Genomic DNA, 24657 nt, shown 5'->3' with positions numbered 1-24657 from the left:
GAGTCGTGCCCGTCATCGCTAAATCCATCTTTAAAGACATATGTGTAGAAATGTTCAGTGTCAGCATAAAAATATCCAAATAATTTGTCCTCTGAAGGCAGATCACCTGTTTTTCAGGACATTCATTTTAGATTTAGGGGTAAAACCTGGGGTAAATTATTCCAATAATTTCTGGTACAAATTATATTTTCATAATACCACACGTCCCACTAGTATATAGAATGTTTTGACTCACATCATCTGCTTGTTTCCGGAGCTGTCTTGCAAGGAGTTCCAGGACAGCATTGCTCAGGTTCTTCCTCTTCTTGGACAACGCCTGCCTCACATTCTCAGTGTTCACCCAGAAAGGTCCGATGATCATGTTGCTAGGCAATGTCGATTCCAGCTCTTCCTTCTCCTGTAAGTGCATCTCAACCTCTTTCTTGACCTCTGCTGCTGTATGACCTTCACCTTCATATGTCCTGGAAACAGTCACAGTGATGATGATTAAACCGTGTTCACAGTTGTGACTTTGCACTTCAGTATTGAGGTGCTGATCCTGTGACTGAAGGTGCTGTCCCATCTATGAAGGTGCTGATCCTGTTAGGTTAGTGACATCTGTTAGCTTTAGTACATTTCACTTACATCAAAGCCATGCAACATCAGCATATGTTCTAACCACTGATTCAATACAAAAACATGGCCTTTGGCATATAAAGGGTTAACATGGAACTCTAGAATGCTGCAAACAGCTGTACATGCTGCATGTAGGAGAGAAACACAGGTTCTTACCTCACCTTCCAAAACAGCCAGTTTGTAGATGAGGCTAATTATCATAGTATATCATTATAAAGTAACAAGAAACATGGTGGGTTGTGTCTTTAAACATATCCCTGGTCTATATATTGGCTCCTGGTAAGTTTAAGCCAAGTCTGGGATCCATCAACTTTCCAAATCTTACTGTATTTGAATGAAGGTACCCTAAAATCTGAAAAGACTTATAACAAAGGACCCTTGATTTTCATTCTAATGACTGCTACCTGGTAAGACAACCATATCCAGCATACTGTCCTACAGGAGTAGAAATATAATGCTGTCATTATGGGTAGTTACAAATTTGACAGATTCTTACTTTCAAACAGTCTTACCTTCAAACCACAATCTATGAAATATCTCAGATTGTTTTCTTCTACAATGTATCATGACATGAGAAAAATTTATCAGAGAGTTCATGAATTTTAAAATTGGCGCAGAAATGAATTTTAATCTGTGAGTTAACTGAATACTAAAGCATATTTTCATTTCCATTATTCTAAAAGTATGATGCATATCAACATGCTGAAATGACTCATCTCTTGATTTGCCACTAACTACCCAAACCCACATGCTGAAACCAGAGCTATGCATATTCTTTTTATTTCAACCTCAACATAATGACTACGCATACATATTCGACAACTAATTCCACCTACCTTGTGATACATGCTGATTGAAAGAGATCATCTGCTATGTTTGTCATCAGCTACTGTTATGGTACATGGTTCCAATCCACAAAGCATTTGTAACATTAAGACCTGGCGTAACTCTACAGTTTACCACAGGCTTACAAATGTCGTAGTGCTACATACTTTGTGGATTGGGACCCAGGAGTGAAAAGTATTTCACTGGATGGGCTTCAGGTATATAATGACCCCCTTGTATAATATACTTTGAACTATTGGGCTAGCTTTAGGCAACACCTTTTCAGGTTTTGGTCAACGAATTAGAAGCAAAATAATAAATCATATGATAAAACTGTTGTAATTTGTACACAATTTTGTTCCATGTGTAGTGGAAAAGCAAAATATATAGATACAAAGGAACTTTAAGTAAAACTAATAAGCTTTAGAATAACAACTTGATAAAAAACCAATGCAGTTTGGGCCACTGTATAATTCTCGCAAAGAGAACAAAATAACTCAGATGTGATCGAAACAAATTGCTATATACCGTAATAATAGAAAACATTCAGCACTTTATAAATGATAAACCTTTTACAAATTCTATTAACCTCTCCAGCCCAAACAGTTTTATATAAATATTTTTATTTTTAAACACCTAGTTAAAAATGTTTTGAAATGTTTTATTCAACTGACAGTAGGCAAATACTGTAAACCATTATGAAAAGTGTTTCCAGGTTCTGTATATATGGACCTAGTGTAGCATGAAGATTGTTTGCAAATCTGAAGCTACTGGCATTAACAATGTAACCCTGTCCCCTAACAATGCAAGGTTTCTATGCATTGCAGTTACTTGTGATGTTCCAATGATTGACTATGATTGATCACTGATTAGTTCATCTGTACTGTTGTTGTGATAAAATATAATCAATTACATAATGTAGACAAATGTTTCATGATGAAAACCTTTTGCTTTAAACGTTCAACAATTAATTTAATTTCCGTGTATAAATACACATGAATGCAAACATTTATTTTTAAAAATTTGACATTCAAATTTCCTGGAAGGAGTCGAAAATGTTTGTAACCTATCATAATCAATGATTGATTTGTTGGAATATACCAAATGTCACCATCTGGTGAAATCCAACCATTCTCAAGACCAAGTATATGGTCTCTGCTACGGTGTATGAGTGTATGGGAATAAGGAGTCCAACATATTGGATGGAATCCGTGATAGGAAGCCCAGTGTAAGGCATGCTGGTGGCGTGTGAAGCAGAGTCATATTGGTCATGCATAATGTGCTTTTGATACTCAGAGTTCGCAGACTGTAATATATTACAGTCTGAATGCAATAACGGAAGTGATGGAGAATAACTGATGATGCACAGATGAGGATGCAGACAGACTAGAAGAGTATCTGGAAGGTCTCACCCCTCATTCTCTTGTATTTCACTTTATGAAGTTCAAATTGTCAGGATTTATGTCAATATAGTACATCAGAATTGAAGATACACAACATGCCTTCATGAACATTTTTATACAAAACCAGCTTAGGATTAAGAATAGTTAAATACCTAAAACATCAATAACCTGAATCTATTAATATTTTACATATATTTCATAAATAATTCCAGAATTAAATAAATCATCCATGGCTGAGGACTTTTGCATATTCTACACTGAATGATGTCCTTTCATTAGGCAACAGACAACTGTTGTTTTTGAGTACTTTCTTTTCCAGCACCAGTATAATATCAGTGATACAGTAATGTTTTTGTCCATTCATTGTGTGAAACTATTGACAAATGTAATAAGTCTGGTTACATGGTGTACCAATGAATGATTGATGCTGTATTTATGACATCACACCATATCGATGACACAGTGAACTGGTTTATACCAGTTGGATGCTCACAGGTGTGTCACAAGAATGACAAGGTGAAGGTCAAGGACTGTGAACAATACAAGATGGCACTCACCTCAAACGTTCCCTCATCTGCCTTGTTGCATTGTACGACAACACATACCGTATATCAGGGAACCAACATGAACACATCTCAGCCACTTACTAGCTTTATACAACAATTTATTTTGTATTCCTAAACCTCTCCTCAAGAAACAGAATTAGGAAAATGGGGTGATTATTAATTAACGATGACTGTTGCATGTTTTCAAATTTAAAAAGTCATATTGTAAAGATATGATCCAAGCTCAATAATGATGTTTATTGCTACAAAAACAGATATTTCTGGAAAAGAACAACCCATGACTCTATTTCAAGAGGCAAAGACTATGATACATTAATACATTACTACAACATTTATCTGAATATATGTTTAGAATATGTGTGTTTGGGTTTACAGATACTAATGATTGTAGCAGTTTAATTCTAATGTATTCTATGGAATATGTAAATACTTCTATCATTCAGTGAACCTACTGAACTAATTCATCCATCATGAGTGACAGCTTTATCTCTGTTCACCCAGCAGAAAATGGGTACCTAGTGGGAAAAGTCATGTGGCTATAACATTCTAGCACCTCACAGGCAGCTTGGGTTATCCAGGGTAATAACAAACTGTGGAATTCTGTTAGTGCAATATAAGAATCCATATTATTGTCATTATTATTACACAGGTGACTTTGACCAATTGCTTGTCCAATATTACAATAAAAGGTTCATACATGTGGGTTAATAAACCAGAATATCACAGCAAAATGAAGCAAACATCAAATGAGAACACAGACAATAAGTTTCAACACCGTCTTGGAAACATTACTCACAATATACATTCACCAACTATAAAGTTATGACACAAACAACCCAGCTACAACAGATGTGGACCCAGAACTCACTTGATGTAGACGTTGATGTCCAGGTTCATCAACTCCAGGTACTTCTCATACTCCCGGGCGTACGCCTTCATGGGGATAACGGCCTGGCGGATGGCGTTACAGATGGTGTCACGCAACTCCTCTACAGGGGGCTCGTGCTCTCCCACAGACTCCAGGAGGGGAGTTCCGGACCAGAAGATGTCCTCAAGGATGTACTGAAACAACAAGAAGAAGTGAATGGGTACCCAGTAGGATGGTCAACATGTACATTCTAGTCTGTAAGGAGGTGAGAATTCAATTTAAAGGCTCGTAGTTGGTTGGTTTGTTGTTTAACACCACACTCAGCAATATTCCAGCTATGTGGCAGCGGTCTGTTATCAATCGAGTCTGGACCAGACAATCCAGTGATCAACATCATCAGCTCTACACAATAGGGATACGATGACATGTATCAACCAAGTCAGTGAGCCTGACCACCTGATCCTGTTAGTCGCCTCATACGACAAGCATGGGTTACTGAAGACCAAGTCTAACCCAAATCTTCAAGGGCCAAAGGCTTGTAAATCTATTGCCAATTGTTATGAAGTGGTGTTACATGTTGTAGAACAATGTTTCAACTGTTATGCATTGTACTTGTAGATTCAGTAAAGGGCTGTGGGTGGGCTATATTTAGACTTGTACTAGATTTTAACAGAAAGATCAAGAAAGTGCTACAAGAAGCTGATTCCAGAATCATCTGCCTTAGAGTGTATTGTAGAATCATCATCATCATCATGTTACAATTAACAGATGCAAGATAATTGTCCTTCTATAGGGCTTCTAAAACCATCTTCTCAGTTCTAACCATACAGAGGATGAGGTATGTATAGCATATAACTGACTGAGAACAAGGATTTGCTATTGCATGTTGTGGACCAACATTAGAAGCTGAAGAAAGGCATACATTTGTCAACAGAGCTCATTTAGAGGTTTTAACAAAGTGTTTTCTAATATTTGAACTTAAACAAAACTCAGATGTAGATTGGTTTCACAAGAGATGGAAACATAAATGGTACGATCATATGCTAAAGTATATTCTTCAGACACATATCTGTCCAGTACAAGGCAGCCTATTTCTCTCATAGCTACATGTTTAATCTTTTTGGCTACATCATTCATGGGAACATGACACTTTAACTAAAAGTCTTTAAAAATTTCTGTAACTTTGAAGCTTTTTCATTTCTTGTATGCCTTGTCCTAATGATCCAAACTCTTTAGAGATAATAAGATTGAATCAGAATAAACACTTCTACATAACCCTCCTGATAACTGACAGCCAATACCAAAAATCACTGTATACAAAAGGTGATAATGACAATTGGCTTCAAACACCAAGCAGAGAATACAACTTGGTGTTCAGCATGAAGAAGACTTGGTATTCAGCATCCAAGCCAGTCTACACTATCCCAGCCATCCTACAATGTCTGAGCAATCAAAATGATCTAATTAGTCTCTCTTCACCCACCTTCTCCAGCTGGGGGACATTCTGTGTGGAGAGGATTCCCCGGTCAAACAGTGAGACGAGGGTGGTCTCAAATGATGTGAGGTTGGTGCTGTAGTGAACGCCCTGGTTATCCAGGGTCAGGTCTACCAGGAACAGGGCGTTCCTCTTTGGCCTGAAAACAGCATAGCATTTGCTACAACTCAATATAACATGGACAGACATGGTTATTATATAAATGATAAATATGAACGGACATGTTCTTGTGTGAGCAGATGCTGATTTGTTTTTGTTTGTTGTGTAATGATGCACCCAGCAATATTCTGGCTATATGGCAGTGGTCTGTAAATAATGGAATCTGGACCAGATAATCCAGTGATTTACAGCATCAATCAATGAGCATCGATCTAGCTGCTGCTGAGGAGGGATACCAATATGATCTACTGATGGGGAGTTACATTTGTATTTGCTGTAGATGTGGACTTACTTGAATTTGGGGAGCTGCTCATGAGGATCTACTGAGGGGAGTTATACCTGTATGAGCTGCTAATATTGACTTACTTGAAGGAGCTGCTCATGAGGATCTACTGATGGGGAGTTATACCTGTATGAGCTGCTAATATGGACTTACTTGAATGAGCTGCTCACAAGGATCTACTGATGGGGAGTTATACCTGTATGAGCTGCTAATATGGACTTACTTGAAGGAGCTGCTCACAAGGATCTACTGAGAGGGAGTTATACCTGTATGAGCTGCTAATATTGACTTACTTGAAGGAGCTGCTCACAAGGATCTACTGATGAGGGAGTTATATCTGTATGAGCTGCTAATATTGACTTACTTGAAGGAGCTGCTCATGGGGATCTACTGATGGGGAGTTATATCTGTATGAGCTGCTAATATTGACTTACTTGAAGGAGCTGCTCACAAGGATCAACTGATGGGGAGTTATATCTGTATGAGCTGCTAATATTGACTTACTTGAAGGAGCTGCTCACAAGGATCAACTGATGGGGAGTTATATCTGTATGAGCTGCTAATATTGACTTACTTGAAGGAGCTGCTCACAAGGATCAACTGATGGGGAGCTATATCTGTATGAGCTGCTAATATTGACTTACTTGAAGGAGCTGCTCACAAGGATTAACTGATGGGGAGTTATATCTGTATGAGCTGCTAATATTGACTTACTTGAAGGAGCTGCTCACAAGGATCAACTGATGGGGAGTTATATCTGTATGAGCTGCTAATATTGACTTACTTGAAGGAGCTGCTCACAATGGGGATCTACTGATGGGGAGTTATATCTGTATGAGCTGCTAATATTGACTTACTTGAAGGAGCTGCTCACAAGGATCAACTGATGGGGAGTTATATCTGTATGAGCTGCTAATATTGACTTACTTGAAGGAGCTGCTCACAAGGATCAACTGATGGGGAGTTATATCTGTATGAGCTGCTAATATTGACTTACTTGAAGGAGCTGCTCACAAGGATCAACTGATGGGGAGTTATATCTGTATGAGCTGGTAATATTGACTTACTTGAAGGAGCTGCTCACAAGGATCAACTGATGGGGAGTTATATCTGTATGAGCTGCTAATATTGACTTACTTGAAGGAGCTGCTCATGAGGATCTACTGAGAGGGAGTTGAACTGCTAATAGAGACTTCCTTGAATGAGCTGCTGATGGGAACGGATACCATTATGATCTACTGATGGGGAGTTATATCTGTATGAGCTGCTAATGGAGAATTCCTTGAATGAGCTGCTGATGGGAACGGATGCCATTATGATCTACTGATGGGGAGTTATACCTGTACCTATATGAGCTGCTCATGGGGACAGTTACCTGTATGATCTACTGATGGGGAATTATACCTATATGAGCTGCTGGTGAAGGCTTACATGAATGAGCTGCTCACGAGTTGATGGGGACTTACTTGAATGAGCTGCTGATGACGTCAGCCCCCCAGACGAAGCTGTCTTCCAGCTGGAGGGTGGAGTGACATGCATCCACCACCATCTGTGTGAAGTTGACCAGTGAGTCCTGCACCAGGTACCTCAGGGAGTCCTGAACACAAACATCAGCATCTGACATGAAACTTGTCCACTACTCACCGAAGAACACATATCACACCAGCTCATTAATCGATTGTTTTCAAATTTGATTATTTGTTTGACAAAGTTTATAAAAGTTCCAAACAAGAGTCAAAATGTTTCAAAACCGATCTTCCCTGTCATAATTTGTAGAAAAACTAAAACTAAAACTCAATTTGAAACAAACTATACACATGCAGAATATGTGATCAGAACTATCAACACGTATCTTCAATCTAGACAGGTATTTAATCAGAGTGTCCCTTTGTATCTTACAACTTTATGCTTTAAAGCTGTACTCATAAAACTGAGACCTTAGAGCTGACTTCTGCTCATAAAGATCCAAGGACATCCCTTTACATGTCACTTCAAGAAGGACCAATTAAATGACGAACAAGAAGTTGACATTAGCCAATCAGATAACAGCTTTCTCAAGCATTATAGCACAAGTTTCAATCTGGCGACTCCATTCCAAAGTAAGCTTTGAATTTTTCTTGACATATTTCTTGATTCAAAATTTGAAAACTGAACAAGAGAACATTGTGAAATGTTGTATAGATAGCCGAGATTGTATTGTAGTACTTCCAAAGGGCTATGGAAGGTCTTTACTGTTTAAAATATTTATCAGAGTGAAACCAACAGATGACAGTTTTGAATTTCGGAATACTCTGTGTTTACCTTTTCATGGCTGCATGATCAGAAAACAAATCCCGTCTGTCATCTTTGTGATCAAATTAAAGACCTTTGTTTAGCGGTAGACATAACATAAATCTGATTTGAACAAGATTGACTCAAGAACTTTGAACCTTAGGAAACTCTTGACTTGTTCTTGTAACACTGTACCTGCATGATAAACTTGACCATCTCCATGAACTTCTTGAGTTTGGAGATCTGATACACCTCCCAGTTTGTCTCATGGATGTTGAACCAGCCCTTGCCCACATCTCGCAGACAGGTCCGGATGCTGGCTCGCAGCGTGGTGATCCAGCTGTCCTTCAGGAACAGTGACACCTGATGGCAGTCAGAGGCATTACCAGCAACTGAACATATTCACAAAACAACCTATCAATGAAATCAAGGCATAAAATTGTTCTTCAGCAATCCATGCATATCGTAAGATGAGAAGAGTGAGTGAGTTTAATTTTACACCATACTCCGCAATATTCCAGCTATATTGTGGCGGTCTGAAAATAATCGAGTCTGGACCAGACAATCCAGTGATCAACAGCATGAGCATCGATTTATGCAGTTGGGATACATACGATGACATGTGTCAACAAAGTCAGCGAGCCTGAACACCCAATCCCGTCAGTCGCCACTTACGACAAGCATGGGTTGCTAAAGACCAATTCTTCACGGGTCCCTAAAGATGAGAACACCAGGACAAGAGTTGCTGCCTTGTAAATAGCATGCCAATGTGTCCCAATTACAAAAACTGACGTTGAATAACACCCTCTCTGGTACATGATAAAGGTCACTGTCATACAGCTGCTTCTTGAAGATAGCCCTAAGAAGGCCCATTACATTATTCTCAGTATATCAGAAAGTTAAGGAGCACAGCCAAAATCTGTTAATCCAGAAGGTACTGTTTCCAGTCAAATCATTTTGATCAACAAATGTCTGGATTAACAAATTATGGGTATAAAGTAATGTCCCATAGATTTCATATCATGTTTGCAAAGAAGATGCCTCAAAAAGACTTTTTGAGCATAAAGGGGTGGGACTGAATCGTGGAACAACGAATCATTTTGTTGCCTCAACAAGATTTTGTTGACTTTCGTTGAAGATCCTGAATCAGAGTTAATCTCCTACCTGAGAAGTTGTCTGTGACTGTGTCTGTTCGAACTCCTCCAGCCTCATGGGTTTAGCAGTAGGGACATGGAACAGTGGCATGCCTGCAACCTTGTTACATTCTGTGCGGACTTTGCCCGTTGCCTGGATACTCTCTTCACGTGTCAGCAGTGAGTTGAAGGCAAAGTTGTCGTACTGCTCATCAAATGGGTATTCTGGCACATCCAGACAACAACCTGCCACAACAACAATACACCAACAGATGGTCACAAATGCATTACCCAGTGGAGACATTTTTAAAATTTCCTTAAAAAATATGAAAAGAATAAGAATAGTTGAGTTTTTGAATATAAACAACTATGAAAAGAATAAGAATAGTTGAGTTTTTGAATAGATTAAATAGGAAAATACATATATACCCCACTGATTATACACAGGGTACAGCCATGCTACTGCTAGAGGAGCCTCTGGTCTGCAGTTCCGTTATGCCCGCCTTTCGTTACAGTGGGGTTGCTGCTGTAATGGTAAACAACAGTTGATATATCTGATAACAACACAACCACTGACCTCTCCGGGGAACGCTGACCTTCACAACAACAGGAACAGAGACAAAGGCAAGATTGAAAGGTGTGTGGGTCTTCATTAATTGGGTCACTGTCTTCTCAAAGATGATTCTATTCATTGAGCCGGACATTTGTTCGCTAAGTCAATGTTGACCTCCTTCTCCAGCACTTGTACATAGTCCTCCACACTGCAACACAACACATCACATGTCCATATCTCTCAGAAGTCAATGTTGAGTACAGTCAACATGTTCATATGCCTGAGTACTGTCAACACAACATGTTAATATACCTGTTCATATACCTTAGTAGTCAACACAACATGTTCATATGCCTTAGTATTGTCAACACAACATGTTCATATACCTGAGTACTGTCAACACAACATGTTCATATACCTTAGTACTGTCAACACAACATGTTCATATACCTGAGTACAGTCAACACAACATGCTCATATACCTGAGTACTGTCAACATAACATGTTCATATACCTGAGTACTGTCAACACAACATGCTCATATACCTGAGTACAGTCAACACAACATGCTCATATACCTGAGAATGCCTGAGTACAGTCAACACAACATGTTCATATACCTGAGTACTGTCAACACAACATGTTAATATACCTGAGTACTGTCAACACAACATGCTCATATACCTGAGTACTGTCAACATAACATGTTCATATACCTGAGTACTGTCAACACAACATGCTCATATACCTGAGTACAGTCAACACAACATGTTCATATACCTGAGTACAGTCAACACGACATGCCTGAGTACAGTCAACACAACATGTTCATATACCTGAGTACTGTCAACACAACATGTTAATATACCTGAGTACAGTCAACACAACATGTTCATATACCTGAGTACTGTCAACACAACATGTTCATATACCTACACAACATGTTCATATACCTTGGTACAGTCAACACAACATGTTCATATGCCATGTTTAGTACAGTCAACACAACATGTTAATATACCTGAGTTATATATACCTGAGTACAGTCAACACAACATGTTCAGTCAAACAACATGCCTTGAGTACAGTCAACACCGCCATGCCTGAGTACAGTCAACACAACATGTTCATATACCTGAGTACTGTCAACACAACTGTCAACACTGTCAAACATGTTCATATACCTGAGTACAGTCAACACAACATGTTCATATACCTGAGTACAGTCAACACAACATGTTCATATACCTGAGTAGTCAACACAACATGTTCATATACCTGAGTACTGTCAACACAACATGTTAATATACCTGAGTACAGTCAACACAACATGGTAATATACCTGAATACAGTCAACACAACATGCCTGAAAACAGTCAACACAACATGTTCATATATCTGAATACAGTCAACACAACATGTTCATATACCTGAGTACAGTCAACTCAACATGCTCATATACCTGAGTACAGTCAACACAACATGTTCATATACCTGAGTACTGTCAACATAACATGTTCATATACCTGAGTACTGTCAACACAACATGTTCATATACCTGAGTACAGTCAACACAACATGGTAATATACCTGAGTACAGTTAACATAACAATGTAACATGTTCACAAGCGGAGTACAGTCAACACATGTTCATATACCTGGTTACAGTCAACACAACATGTTGATATGCTGAGTATCTGAGTTAATGGCTTCTACTGAGCGGTGTATGTTACAACAAGTGTTGGGAACATGGAACCTCTGCCAGAATCCCACACAGGAAATATTACACTGATCAGTAGATTTCAGGCCAAAATGGTCAACAGAGTCACAGACCACCATACACTCAGAGACATTAACTCAAGACATAAAACTGAAGATTGATGTGTGACAGTGGTCATCTACCCAAGCTGGCTGGACAATCATCGTTTAGTGACCACACCAAAGACCATGCACTGCTCATCTAGTATGACCAAGCACTACCTTCACAAACCGTTTTTGAAAATAATGCAAAATGTATAAAATGGACAGGAAAAAACACAAGAAGAAAAACATTAATTTGGAGAAGTTTGCCACATGGATGATGTACCTACTAAATATTTTTCCTGAAAAAGACCCTCTGCTGAATAAATATGACACTACTCACTGCTTGTCTCTTGCCAGTCCTGGGGCACTGCGAGCCCACTCAATCATCCTCTTGAGAGATGCCTGGTCCAACTCCCCAACACCATCCATGGGCATACAGTCGATGTACAAATTGTATCGCAGCTCCGCCTCGCATAGTTTGCGGGCTTCGTAAGCTTGGGACACGCGCATGGCGTATATCTGTGGATCTTCCGCCATCAGCATCAGACGGATCCGGGGGATCCAGAATTGGTTTGATAGCATTACTCTAGTCCCTGCAAGACATTGATTTCAGGAATAGAATGATTTCACACAAAATATTAGAGAAATTTGCAGCATACTGTACTTTTCTTGATTGTTTTACAAAGTTGTAGACATGTTTTATCGGATTTACAGGTGCCATTGAGTAATTAATGTTCGGAAATATCCCATGAAACACTCTTTGCAAGTTGCAGGTGTCAAAATGTTCTGTATTCTAAAATCAAATAAAGTTCTCATCCTTAATCTTACAAGAGGACACAGCAAAGTTTAACTCTATAAGTTATCACCAGAGAAGTGTCTCACCATCATCCAGTTTTCCCCCATTCACTACAGGACTTCCTGCAGGGTCTGTGACGCGGCCTGACTTGTTGACCTTCTGCACCAGGTATCTCTTGCTTGTCTCATCATAGTCCAGCACTCCCACACGGAACCAGTCGTACTCAATACTGGGGTCTGTGGGCTCCTCTGTTAACACAAACACAATAAACTCCAACACGGAACCGTTTGTTCTCAATATGTATTGCCATGGCACATTTATCTAAATATGTAAGCTTATCAAATGTGAAAGAGATGAAAAACATGTAGTTCAGTGAGCGGTGTGTCAGAGGTACAATGTTGACCATCAGGAGATTGCCTAAACAACACAAATGACAGTTCATATTTTATCATATACAGTGATATATAAAATTTCATCATCAGAATCACACAGATTAACCGTTAACCTGAGGTAACCATGACAACATCTTCCTTGTTTACATTTACAATATTCTTGTGCATCTCTGTATATTGCATAAAATGATCCGTTCAACAAGATCAGGGTCTCATCCTCGCATAACTCTAAAACATAGAAAGCCAGGAACGACAATCTTTTCATGATGCAGTTTGTGTATCCCTTCCTCAGCAAAAGCATGTTGGAAACTAGGAGTATCCCTTCAATACAGCAGCTCTACTTCTGTATCTTTGGTTGAGCATACAATACGCTTACTCTCTACATCTGTATCTTTGGTCGAGCATACAATACACTTACACTCTACATCTGTGTCTTTGGTCAAGCATACAATACACTTACTCTCTACATCTGTATCTTTGGTCGAGCATACAATACACTTACACTCTACATCTGTATCTTTGGTCAAGCATGCAATACACTTACTCTCTACATCTGTATCTTCTACAAGCATACAATACACTTATCTCTACATCTGTATCTTTGGTCGAGCATACAATACACTTCTACCACTTGCTGTATCTTTGGTCAAGCATACAATACACTTACTCTCTACATCTGTATCTTTGGTCGAGCATACAATACACTTACTCTCTACATCTGTATCTTTGGTCAAGCATACAATACACTTACTCTCTACATCTGTATCTTTGGTCGAAGCATACAATACACTTACTCTCTACATCTGTATCTTTGGTCAAGCATACAATACACTTACTCTCTACATCTGTATCTTTGGTCAAGCATACAATACACTTACTCTCACATCTGTATCTTTGGTCAAAGCATACAATACACTTACTCTCTACATCTGTATCTTTGGTCAAGCATACAATACACTTACTCTCTACATCTGTATCTTTGGTCAAGCATACAATACACTTACTCTCTACATCTGTATCTTTGGTCAAGCATACAATACACTTACTCTCTACATCTGTATCTTTGGTCAAGCATACAATACACTTACTCTTACATCTGTATCTTTGGTCAAGCATACAATACACTTACTCTCTACATCTGTATCTTTGGTCAGGCATACAATACACTTACTCTCTACATCTGTATCCTTGGTCGGCAGCAATGCAATGCCAGGTACTGGTTTGCGTGTCCCATTCTCTTTTCCAAGAGCAATCCACTCAGCATGAGTACGACTGTCAAACTCCTCATTGTCGAAGATGTGTAATGGCAATTCTCTTTCCAAGAGCGGGGTCACTGTCAAACTCCTCATTGTCAAGATGTGTCGGGTCACTCGGGTCGGCGTTCAGAATGACATTGTTGTTTCCGTTCACTTGCTGTTTTGGCATGAGCAGTTCTGTCTGGATGTTATGTGCGGTGAGCAGTTCGTTGAGGTCAAGGCTGGCATAATGTCGCCGCCGTCTGTACATACAGAAAATTTCACGTTAAAGCAAGCAAGGCGCAGCAATGATTCTGCCAGAGACTTAAAACACTAGCATGTATCAGATTTGAAAATTTTAATATAAATTGTATATTTATATACTTATCCTATCTCACGATTTGCGCTTCTCTCTCTTGCTTCGACACTGAGTGGACCGAATGAGAACTTTTCCTGTAGGCCTCTCTTGTCCATATGCCCGTGTTCCCCAGGCTGCTCTCTTTATAGGACAGGTCCCTAGTCCCTGGCTAAACGTGCAGCACGTTCCCCTGACCACTTCAGAGTGATCATTCTATTATTGGAGCCAATGACAGTTATACGTAACCGTCGTAATCTGAGTAGAGGGGAGGCTGGGTGGGCATCCATCTCGTGAAACAGGATAAGTATATAAATATACAATTTATATTAAAATTTTCAATTTTTTAAACTTATCCTATCTCACGATTTGCACTTATCCCACGGTTGGATGGCGGGTCACAGATTAGGCACTGACAGTATATACAATGAACAAGGGAGGCCGGATCTGACTAGCATAGTACCTATACTAGTGATGGGTTCTCCTGAACCTCTTGGCTGACTAGGCACCATCGCTCCCAAGGAGAGGGTGCTCCCGAGCAATGTGGTGTTCGGCCCCAGCATCCGACTAGCATAGTACCTATACTAGTGATGGGTTCTTCTGAACCTCTTGGCGTACTAGGCATCATCGCTCCCAAGGAGTGGGTGCTCCTCAGCAATGTGGTGTTCGGCCGCAGGATCCGACTGGCATAGTACCTATACTAGTGATGTAGTGATGGGTTCTTCTGAACCTCTTGGCGTACTAGGCATCATCGCTCCCAAGGAGTGGGTGCTCCTGAGCAATGTGGTGTTCAGCCGCAGGATCCAACTAGCATAGTACCTATACTAGTGATGGGTTCTACTGAACCCCTTGGCTTACTAGGCATCATCGCTCCCAAGGAGTGGGTGCTCCTGAGCAATGTGGTGTTCAGCCGCAGGATCCAACTAGCATAGTACCTATACTAGTGATGGGTTCTACTGAACCTCTTGGCTTACTAGGCACCATCGCTCCCAAGGAGTGGGTGCTCCTGAGCAATGTGGTGTTCAGCCGCAGGATCCCGACTAGCATAGTACCTATACTAGTGATGTAGTGATGGGTTCTTCTGAACCTCTTGGCGCATTTACTAGGCATCATCGGCTCCCAAGGAGTGGGTGCTCCTGAGCAATGTGGTGTTCAGCCAGGATCCAACTAGCATAGTACCTATACTAGTGATGGGTTCTCCTGAACCTCTTGGCTTAGGCATCATAGGCTCCCAAGGAGTGGGTGCTCCTGAGCAATGTGGTGTTGGAGACTGCATAGTACCTATACTAGTGATGGGTTCTCCTGAACTTGTGGCTTTACTAGGTTCATCACTCCCAGGAGTGGGTGCTCCTGAGCAATGTGGTGTTCAGCAGCAACTCTCACATACGCAAGAAAACGCAACTAGGCAAGTCACCTTGCTTCGCCACGATTTATCAGAGTACCCCCGTAATTACGACTAGTAATCGGGCCCGCCCCTGCTTCAAGACAGCCCCCCAGACCCCATCACGAAGAGGGGAAAAGGAAACTGAATCGGAAAACTCACAAGTTTAACGTTCAGTACCAAAACAACACCACATGACTTCCACTACTTACCACAGTTAGGTCACAACGGTGTGCTAAGGTATTTAGGAGCTTGAACGCTACGAAATCCATAAGGAAATCGGGAAGGACTCACTACACTGACGTGATTGCTCCGTGGAGTAGAGGTCAGCAAGCAAGATTGTTGAACACTTCTACATCCGTAGGGAGCAACGACAAGGTAGGCCCATAACTACCAAGGTCACTACGTGCGATGGTTAGTTCGAACCCCTTGACTTACTAAGCACAATTGCTCCGGGGGACCGGGACTCCCGAGCAATGTGGTGTTCAGTCACTACCTTCACGAAAGTGAAAGGACGCAGCTTAGCGAGTGTAATCAGTTGCATTACCACGATTTCCAAGGTACCCCCGTAATAAAAGTCTAATAACTAGTATCGGGCCAGCCCCTGCTTCGAAACAACCCCCACAGACACCGTTCCCGAGGAGGGTGAAAGGGTAATTGAATCAGAAAACTCACAATTTTAACATTCAGTACCACAACATCATCTTATGATTTCCACTACTTACCACAGTAAGATCACATAGATGTGTATAGGTACTTAGGAGCATGAACGCTACGAAGTGTAACACTTCGGGAATGACTCACTTCACTGACGTAATTACTCCACAGAGCAGATGACAGTAAGTGAGGTGGCGACTCTCCAGAGTCTCAAATTAAATTGAGAGGAGAAATCGAAGTCCCAGAAGAATCGAAGACACAAATCAGAAATAAAATTCAGAATTTTATTCAGATTGTACACAAAGTAGAAACGATCGCAACTGGTGATCATCTGCGCTGAAGCTGACGGTTGTCCCGAGTGGCGAACAGGTCTACCTCTGGTCTTGATAACAGGTAGATCTTTGATTGGAAGATCAGAGGCATTTGTTTCCACTCCGTGAGTGACAGGGCATCAGCAATGACATTCCTCATCCTGGGAATGTGTTGGGTTCTGGCCACTGTGTAGAGTGAACCGATTAGATGATAAATTCGAAACATCAACTGAAGCAGAGCTGCTGATCCTGTCAACCCCTGATGGTTTATGTACAAAATTACCATCGAAATGTCTGATTGAATCAGTACATGAGTGAACCGTAGTTCAACTGCCCAATGCCGAACGGCGAGAATGACAGTGCTGATTCGTTGATATGAAGGGCCCTTTCTCCTGATGACCATTTTTTCTGCTAGGCCACTTGATGGAGAAAGTGAGCTCCCCAGCTTGAAAGATGCGTCGACGAACAGGTGTTGAGTCGGTATGAAGGGCACCTTAGAGACTCCAACGCAAACATTCCACTTGTTGAGCCACCAATGAAAGACTGAATGTAGTTGTGCGGGAAGACGAATCAACTCCCTGGGGTTGTTTTCTCCGAATTCAGCAGCCATCCCAACTGCGCGAGCAACTTGATGATGAACTGCCTGTGGAGAGGAAGGACGACTGGATCCTGCTTGGCTTGAAGTTGAACACAGTCGTTGATATAGTTCTCGAATGTCACGCCTCGACAATGCAGGTAGCTTGTTATCAGATTGGGTATCTGAGTAAAAAGCCACGACGCCCCTTGAAAGTAAATCGAAGATACTTCCGATAGTCTGGATGTGTCGGGATGTGATAGGTAGGCATCGCAGGTCGAGGGAAATGAAAGGTCTAACAACTCTTGCCTCTGACAAAGAGATATCTCCTGATATAAGAACGTTCAATAAGTCGAGCTACTATGATCGCTGCCTGGTGACAGTCCATGCATAACTGCAGTGACCTCTGAACTCAGTGCTTGAGCTAGTGTAGAAAACCGAGTAACCCCAACAAAAGTCAAACCGTTCACGGGTGTTTCTGTCTGTCACCCTCGATGAGCAGTCTCTCTCGACTGGCTGTCGAAATCCCGACACAATCACTCTTACCGGGAATGGCACCGTTCATTGTTACTAGCATTTAAAGGCTGGACTTGATATCCGATTCGTGGGACAAGACAAGTCTGCAAGGGCACTTCATAGTCACTCTAATCATCCATATTCCGGTAAACAAACAGTAGTCCGCCATTTGCAAACGTCACACACGTGTGACAAGAAAACGGAAAAACACGGTCTTCGGTTAACCGGGCGAGTCGCAACCCATAAATTCCGGGCTGAGCTATGCTGGCTATTTGACAAAACATCACTGCTGGTACCATGCGCAAAAACTTGACCCATCTGTTATCTGTCCAGAAACTTGCTTATCATGTAAAACAAAGGGAGCTGAAGATGATGAACCATCTGCAATAACTGCACCCAGCAATACACAAACACGCTGTTACCAGTAGTCTGTAGTAACAAGACTCAGTGAAGCGTGGTAAAGTATTCCTGGCTAGCAAGCTTATCTAATAATGCCCTATCGGGTGGTTGTAGAACTGATATCTACACCGAGGGGTAGATTCGTTGAACCAAATCATTCATCAAGGTGAAGATCGGATGGTAGATTAAGTCTGGAATGAGATGAGCCCCTGTCACGGAGGACTCTTGAGAACTGGGATCGTCAGACCGTCAAGTGCCGAGCGTGATATGTCCAGATGACTGCGCTACTGACATCACATGTAAATCGATTAGGCATGGTGAAGCACATAGCTACTACCTCTGTTCAACCAGCCGAAAAAGGGGTACAAGGTGGGATAAGTTATGTGACTAAAAACATTAAGCGCCTCACAAGCCGTAAGGTAAACCGGATAAACAAATCAAATTGTCGTGCTTAGAGCTTAACACTTCGTAATGAGGAATTCAGTGCCTCACAGATGCCCTGAAAACTAGGATTGTGTTGAAAACTAGCAGAGTTCGACAAATTTGGCCCTATCTAAGACTTAGATGCAAGTTCACGAACCTCGTTGAGGATGTGGAAAACCAGTGTTGACAAGTCCCGTTTCCTCCGGGTGAAACGGTACGAGTCAGGCTGGTAAATCGGTTCAGGGTGGTGAGCCGGAACGTTGATGTGATCTGGATCGGCGTTGTGAGCTGGATCGTGACTGTGATCTGGATTGGTTCGGTAATCCGAAACGTTTAAATGATCTCAGCTGATGGAGAGATCTAGAACGATCAGATGAACCGGTGAGGCAAGGTGAAATGTTCCGGCCGAGGTGAATTGTTTCGTGAAGAGAGCCGTTACGGTGAGGCGAGACGTTTCGGTGCTGTGAATCGAATCGATGATGTGAACCATTTCAGCAGTTAATAGTGGTCGTTGAAAGCGGGGTTTGTCGGGTGATCAACTGTTGAAGTGTAACGAGCTCTGTCTGCCAGCCAACGGGAGCAAGCATGTCTATATGCTCTAAAAACGTCCTTGATAAAGGAGCACATTCCGACAACGTTTGCTCCAGGAACACAGGTCAATACAACCCACACATGACGAGTGGGGATCCGAGGAAGTAAATATTGTTACAGTGTGCACAAAATTTACTTAGGGTCAACAACCCATGATATATTTCTCATGTTAACTTGTAAGGAAAGCTGAGAACTCTCACAATACTTCCACACAGTGGTGCAACAAGAAGAATGATCACTCTGAGGTAGTCACGTGGGTAGACAGGGGAACGTGCTGCACGCTTAGCCTGGGACTAGGAACCTGTCCTATAAGGAGAGCAGCCTGGGGAACACGGGCGTATGGACAAGAGAGGCCTACAGGAAAAGTTCTCATTTGTTCCACTCAGCGTCGAAGCAAGAGTGAGAAGTGCAAATCGTGAGATAGGATAAGTTTAAATATTTAATCAACTTTGGGTGAGTGAGTGAGTTTTAGTTTTACATCGCTTTTAATTCCAGCAATATCATGGCAGGGGACACCAGAAATGGGCAGCACATACTGTACCCATGTGGGGAAACAAACCTGGGTCTTCGGTGTGATGAGTGAACGCTTTAACCATTAGGCTACCCCACCGCACCATATCAACTTTGGATATGACACTCTTCTTTGTTGGGCGGTGGGGTAGCCTTGTGGTTAAAGCGTTGGCTCGTCACGCCAAAGACCCGGGTTCGATTCCCCACATGGGTACAATGTGTGAAGCCCATTTCTGGTGTTCCCCGCCGTGATATTGCTGGAATATTGCTAAAAGTGGCATAAAACCACACTCACTCACTCATTCTTCTTTGTTAATAACAAATACTGACATACTCAAAGTGGAATTTAAATTTTATAGACAACAAACCTTTCAATCTCTATTTTCCGAGGACATTCCCCTGGCTTTGTGTAGAATGGAAGCTGTACTTTGGGCTCTGAGGCAGTCAGAGGGAAATCCTGAAAAATCACATCAAACATCATCTTAGATATCTACATATCTTCGATACATATACAGAGCTGTTTATTTTGTTTAGTAATTTGAACAATAAAAAAACATGTTAAGTAAATTTGAATGAATTTGAACATTAGCAACTGCCCAACATAATATCTTTATGGGTACCCAGAAGGCTGTTAACTTGTTATATAATCTTCTAGTGCCTCACTGGCAACTTGGGTTGTATGCTCCCAAGGGAGAAGAGATGGAAAACACTGATTTACTTGAGTGAAATAGCCATCGTATCGATTGACATATCATCATCATCATCATTGTACATACTGATATATCTTTATTTTCTGTGGTAGGTCCATAGGACTGTTGATATTTAATGGCTTCCTCAAGTCCAGCCTTTGCTGTGAATGATGTCACTGAAAGGACAATGAAAAAACAATAAACGGATGACAAACAATATGAAGTAGCTACATTTTTCAATAATCACAAGAAAGATATGCAAGAGTTTCACAGAATGAAAAGGAACCATTATACATTCCACAAATATGACAGAACTGTCTCCATGGGTTAGCTGAAGGTCAGCGGTACGATCCCAGCTACGCCATACCCAAAAGCTTTAAATGAAAGTACTTGTTATAACGCTTTATATAACCCTGCTTGGGGCTCAGCATTTACTGGGCTATGATGAAGACGTGTTGACATGGAATCAGTATACTGTGCCTGAGTAGTGTATCCATGTTAAACTGTGGCATGGTGGGTTAGCACAATAAACTCAACATTAGGCCAGATAAGAACAAGGGCCATCAGAAGATGACAAACCCCCCGGCTCCCACAAATTAGGAAGAACAAATCATCTGACAGTTACTTAAAGTCTGACTTGATTTTTTTAGACTAAGTCGAAATCGTTTCAATGGAAATAATGAAAAATATAAAATAGGTTAAGTCCTCAATACAGCTGTATAATACATATGATCAAATATGATACTTTTGTTAATTTCCTGAGTCATGACACTCTATGATGTACCTCTAGGGGTGTGTTTCTCTTTGGCCACAATCCAGAGTGTATCTTGTGCTGTAGGAGGTCCATTTAGGACATTCTGGAACAAAGCCAACATGATCAGTTATTACAAAACACTTCTGTGACATTAGGATCGTCTGCACATAAACTTGTTGACTGATCTGTTGAAAAAGGACCCTCTAGTAATTACATATGACATAAACAGCTAAGACCATGTAATTTTACTTTTAGCAACTGCTACATCCCTTACCAAAATGGCGGAATGTAGACCTATCAAGTCTTGCCTAATTAATATTAACATCTTCATTACCTTTGTGCTCTCAGCAGCATCTGTACCGATGATGTCGGAGTAGAAGCCTCTCTGCTTGATCTCGGGGTATCTTTCTCCAGACACAGTTTTAGGTGGAGTATTGACATGTGTTCTGTTTGCAGAGAAGGGCTTCCCATGGGAACTCCGAGAAGGTCTAGACGCCATCTTTTGTACTCTTAAATAATACATTGGTAATTGTGAAACAGACGAATTACACATACATACAACACACATGATTTTGAATATATAAAGCAGTACTCACTAACTTCTAATGACACAAGAAATGATATAAATTGGATAAAAAGTAGCATTCAATGAGACCGATTCACTGTTGTCACGATTTTGAGGTGTCAACACAATGACCCCTATCCCAACCCTGCTTAAATTTAACTTCTTGAATGATTGCACAAAAGGTCATAAAGGTCATTATCCCATCTAAAAAAGAGTGTAACAAATGAGTAATAACAGCGCCACCTACGGCATGAAGAAATTACGAATCAGGTGCCAAGTGCAGGTGCGAGAAACATTTACGATAACATCGCAATAAGTTCAGATCAAAATCATTTAGCAGCGGATGAAATGGTCATTCATTACATCTGGTTAGGGAAAACAAGTCAACCTGATAGAGAGAACCTACTTTCACAGCATCCTCAGTATAACTAATATCGTAGCCAGTTTCTGTAATCAATTCAAGCTCGTTTGCGCTTCTCACTGTGAATATGGCGTCGTTGTCATGGACACAATAAGCCAGGGCGACCGTATGACGATTGTCGTAAATAATAACAGAAATTAACCACTGTAGTTAACTTTACATAGAATGTATATCATTCGGAAGTTTCATGGAAAATTCAGCCACAATAATAAAATTTGAAAACAGTGACTGATATTATTATAATATGTGTCGTGAAATATACAAATGCTCTACAGCACTGCGTGCTACCAACACTCAGTAACTCTCGTCATTTTCCGTGGGATTCAATCAGTCCACTCACAGAGAAACTGTGTTGTGATCGCTCAGATTTGACGTGATTTTTGTATTCTGAATTAACGCGTTTTTTAAAGAAGTGTCAAGATCTAGATCTAGTTTATAATAAGTTTTAAATGAATTATTTAGGTTATGCTTGAGACGATATACAATGGTGGGACGGTTCCAATCTAGACTGCATTTGCTGATTGGGCCTGTTGATTGTTCAAGTGATTACCTAAAGAAAAGTTTTGATATGATAGAGCCGAAAACAACCAGCAAACGTTCCAGCTTAATAACGACTTACATCATATATAACATTAAGCTCCTCGACTGTAGAGAGGGCACAATAGTTTCTGGTAAAATAGGAGCGATGGGGTAGCCCAGTGGTTAAAGCGTTCGCTCGTCAAGCCGAAGACCCGATTTCGATTCCCAACATAAGTACAATGTGTGAAGCCCATTTCTGGCGTCCCCCGCCGTGATATTGGTGTAATATTGGTACAAGTGGCGTAAAACCCAACTTACTCACATGTAACTTCTTTGAGTGGCATTTTAGAAGTTGGGAAGTACAATATAGAACAAACTTTATGGATAACAACTTCTTTTATTCGTGAGTGCAACGTTTCGATACAGATTCTTGTACCGTTGTCAAGCATGAATAAAAGAAGTGATGCTTGACAACGGTACAAGAATCTGTATCGAAACGTTGCACTCACGAATGAAAGAAGTTGTTATCCATAAAGTTTGTTCTATATTTTACTCACATGTAGTGTGTAGCTCGCCATTTTTGCTTTGATTGCCAACTATTTTCATTCTTGATTTGTTTCTGCTTTTATCTCCTGATCAGCTTAATATTCATGGATGTCTGATGCTTTGGGTATTGCTAGTCTAGATGTAACTTCTGTTGCTGGCAGACGACCAGATAGTGGGAACACGAATACATCCATGCGCCTGAAACATATGTGACACAACGTGTGGAGTTACGTACCCTGGACAAGTGACAATTAAACGTGTGGAGTTACCCAGGACAAGTGACAAAACGTGTGGAGTTACCCAGGACAAGTGACAAAACGTATGGAGTTACCCAGGACAAGTGACAAAACGCGTGGAGTTACCCAGGACAAATGACAAAACGTATGGATTTACCCAGGACAAGTGACAAAACGCGGGGAGTTACCCTGGACAAGTGACAAAACGGGTGGATTTACCCAGGACAAGTAACAAAACGTGTGGAGTTACCCTGGACAAGTGACAAAACACGTGGAGTTACCCAGGACAAGTGACAAAACGTGTGGAGTTACCCAGGACAAGTGACAAAACGGGTGGAGTTACCCTGGACAAGTGACAAAACGCGTGGAGTTACCCTGGACAAAGGACAAAACGGGTGGATTTACCCAGGACAAGTAAAAAAACGTGTGGAGTTACCCTGGACAAGTGACAAAACACGTGGAGTTACCCAGGACAAGTGACAAAATGTGAGGAGTTACCCAGGACAAGTGACAAAACGTGTAGAGTTACCCTGGACAAGTGACAAAACGTGTGGAGTTACCCTGGACAAGTGACAAAACGTGTGGAGTTACCCTGGACAAGTGACAAAACGTGTGGAGTTACCCTGGACAAGTGACAAAAAGTGCGTGGAAGACAGGACAAGTGACAAAATGCGTGGAGTTACCCTGGACAAGTGACAAAACGTGTGGAGTTACCCAGGACAAGTGACAAAATGCGTGGAGTTACCCTGGACAAGTGACAAAACGTGTGGGACAAGTGACAAAACGCGTGTGGAGTTACCCAGGACAAGTGAC

The 24657-nt window shown here is 41.1% G+C and overlaps 1 protein-coding gene across 1 annotated transcript in view; it reads right to left on the bottom strand.

Moving 5' to 3' along the window:
- Positions 1-22616, bottom strand: part of LOC124283095 (dynein axonemal heavy chain 1-like) — a 116652-nt gene extending 94036 nt beyond the window's left edge. Inside the window, 17 exon segments of the mRNA XM_046719125.1 lie at positions 236-461; positions 4278-4471; positions 5761-5911; positions 7681-7811; positions 8681-8848; positions 9650-9864; positions 10196-10322; positions 10325-10379; positions 12315-12567; positions 12857-13018; positions 14334-14476; positions 14511-14660; positions 20483-20571; positions 20891-20979; positions 21588-21660; positions 21892-22066; positions 22511-22616. Of these exon segments, the coding sequence (XP_046575081.1) occupies positions 236-461; positions 4278-4471; positions 5761-5911; positions 7681-7811; positions 8681-8848; positions 9650-9864; positions 10196-10322; positions 10325-10379; positions 12315-12567; positions 12857-13018; positions 14334-14476; positions 14511-14660; positions 20483-20571; positions 20891-20979; positions 21588-21660; positions 21892-22056 (2391 nt within the window). The 5' untranslated portion in view covers positions 22057-22066; positions 22511-22616.
- Between the last annotated feature and the right edge of the window lie 2041 nt (positions 22617-24657).

The sequence above is a fragment of the Haliotis rubra genome, unplaced genomic scaffold (assembly GCF_003918875.1).
Source record: "Haliotis rubra isolate DU_JTF1 unplaced genomic scaffold, ASM391887v1 Scf109, whole genome shotgun sequence".
Taxonomy (NCBI): Eukaryota; Metazoa; Mollusca; class Gastropoda; order Lepetellida; family Haliotidae; genus Haliotis; species Haliotis rubra.
This window is presented reverse-complemented; position numbering and strand designations above follow the sequence as displayed.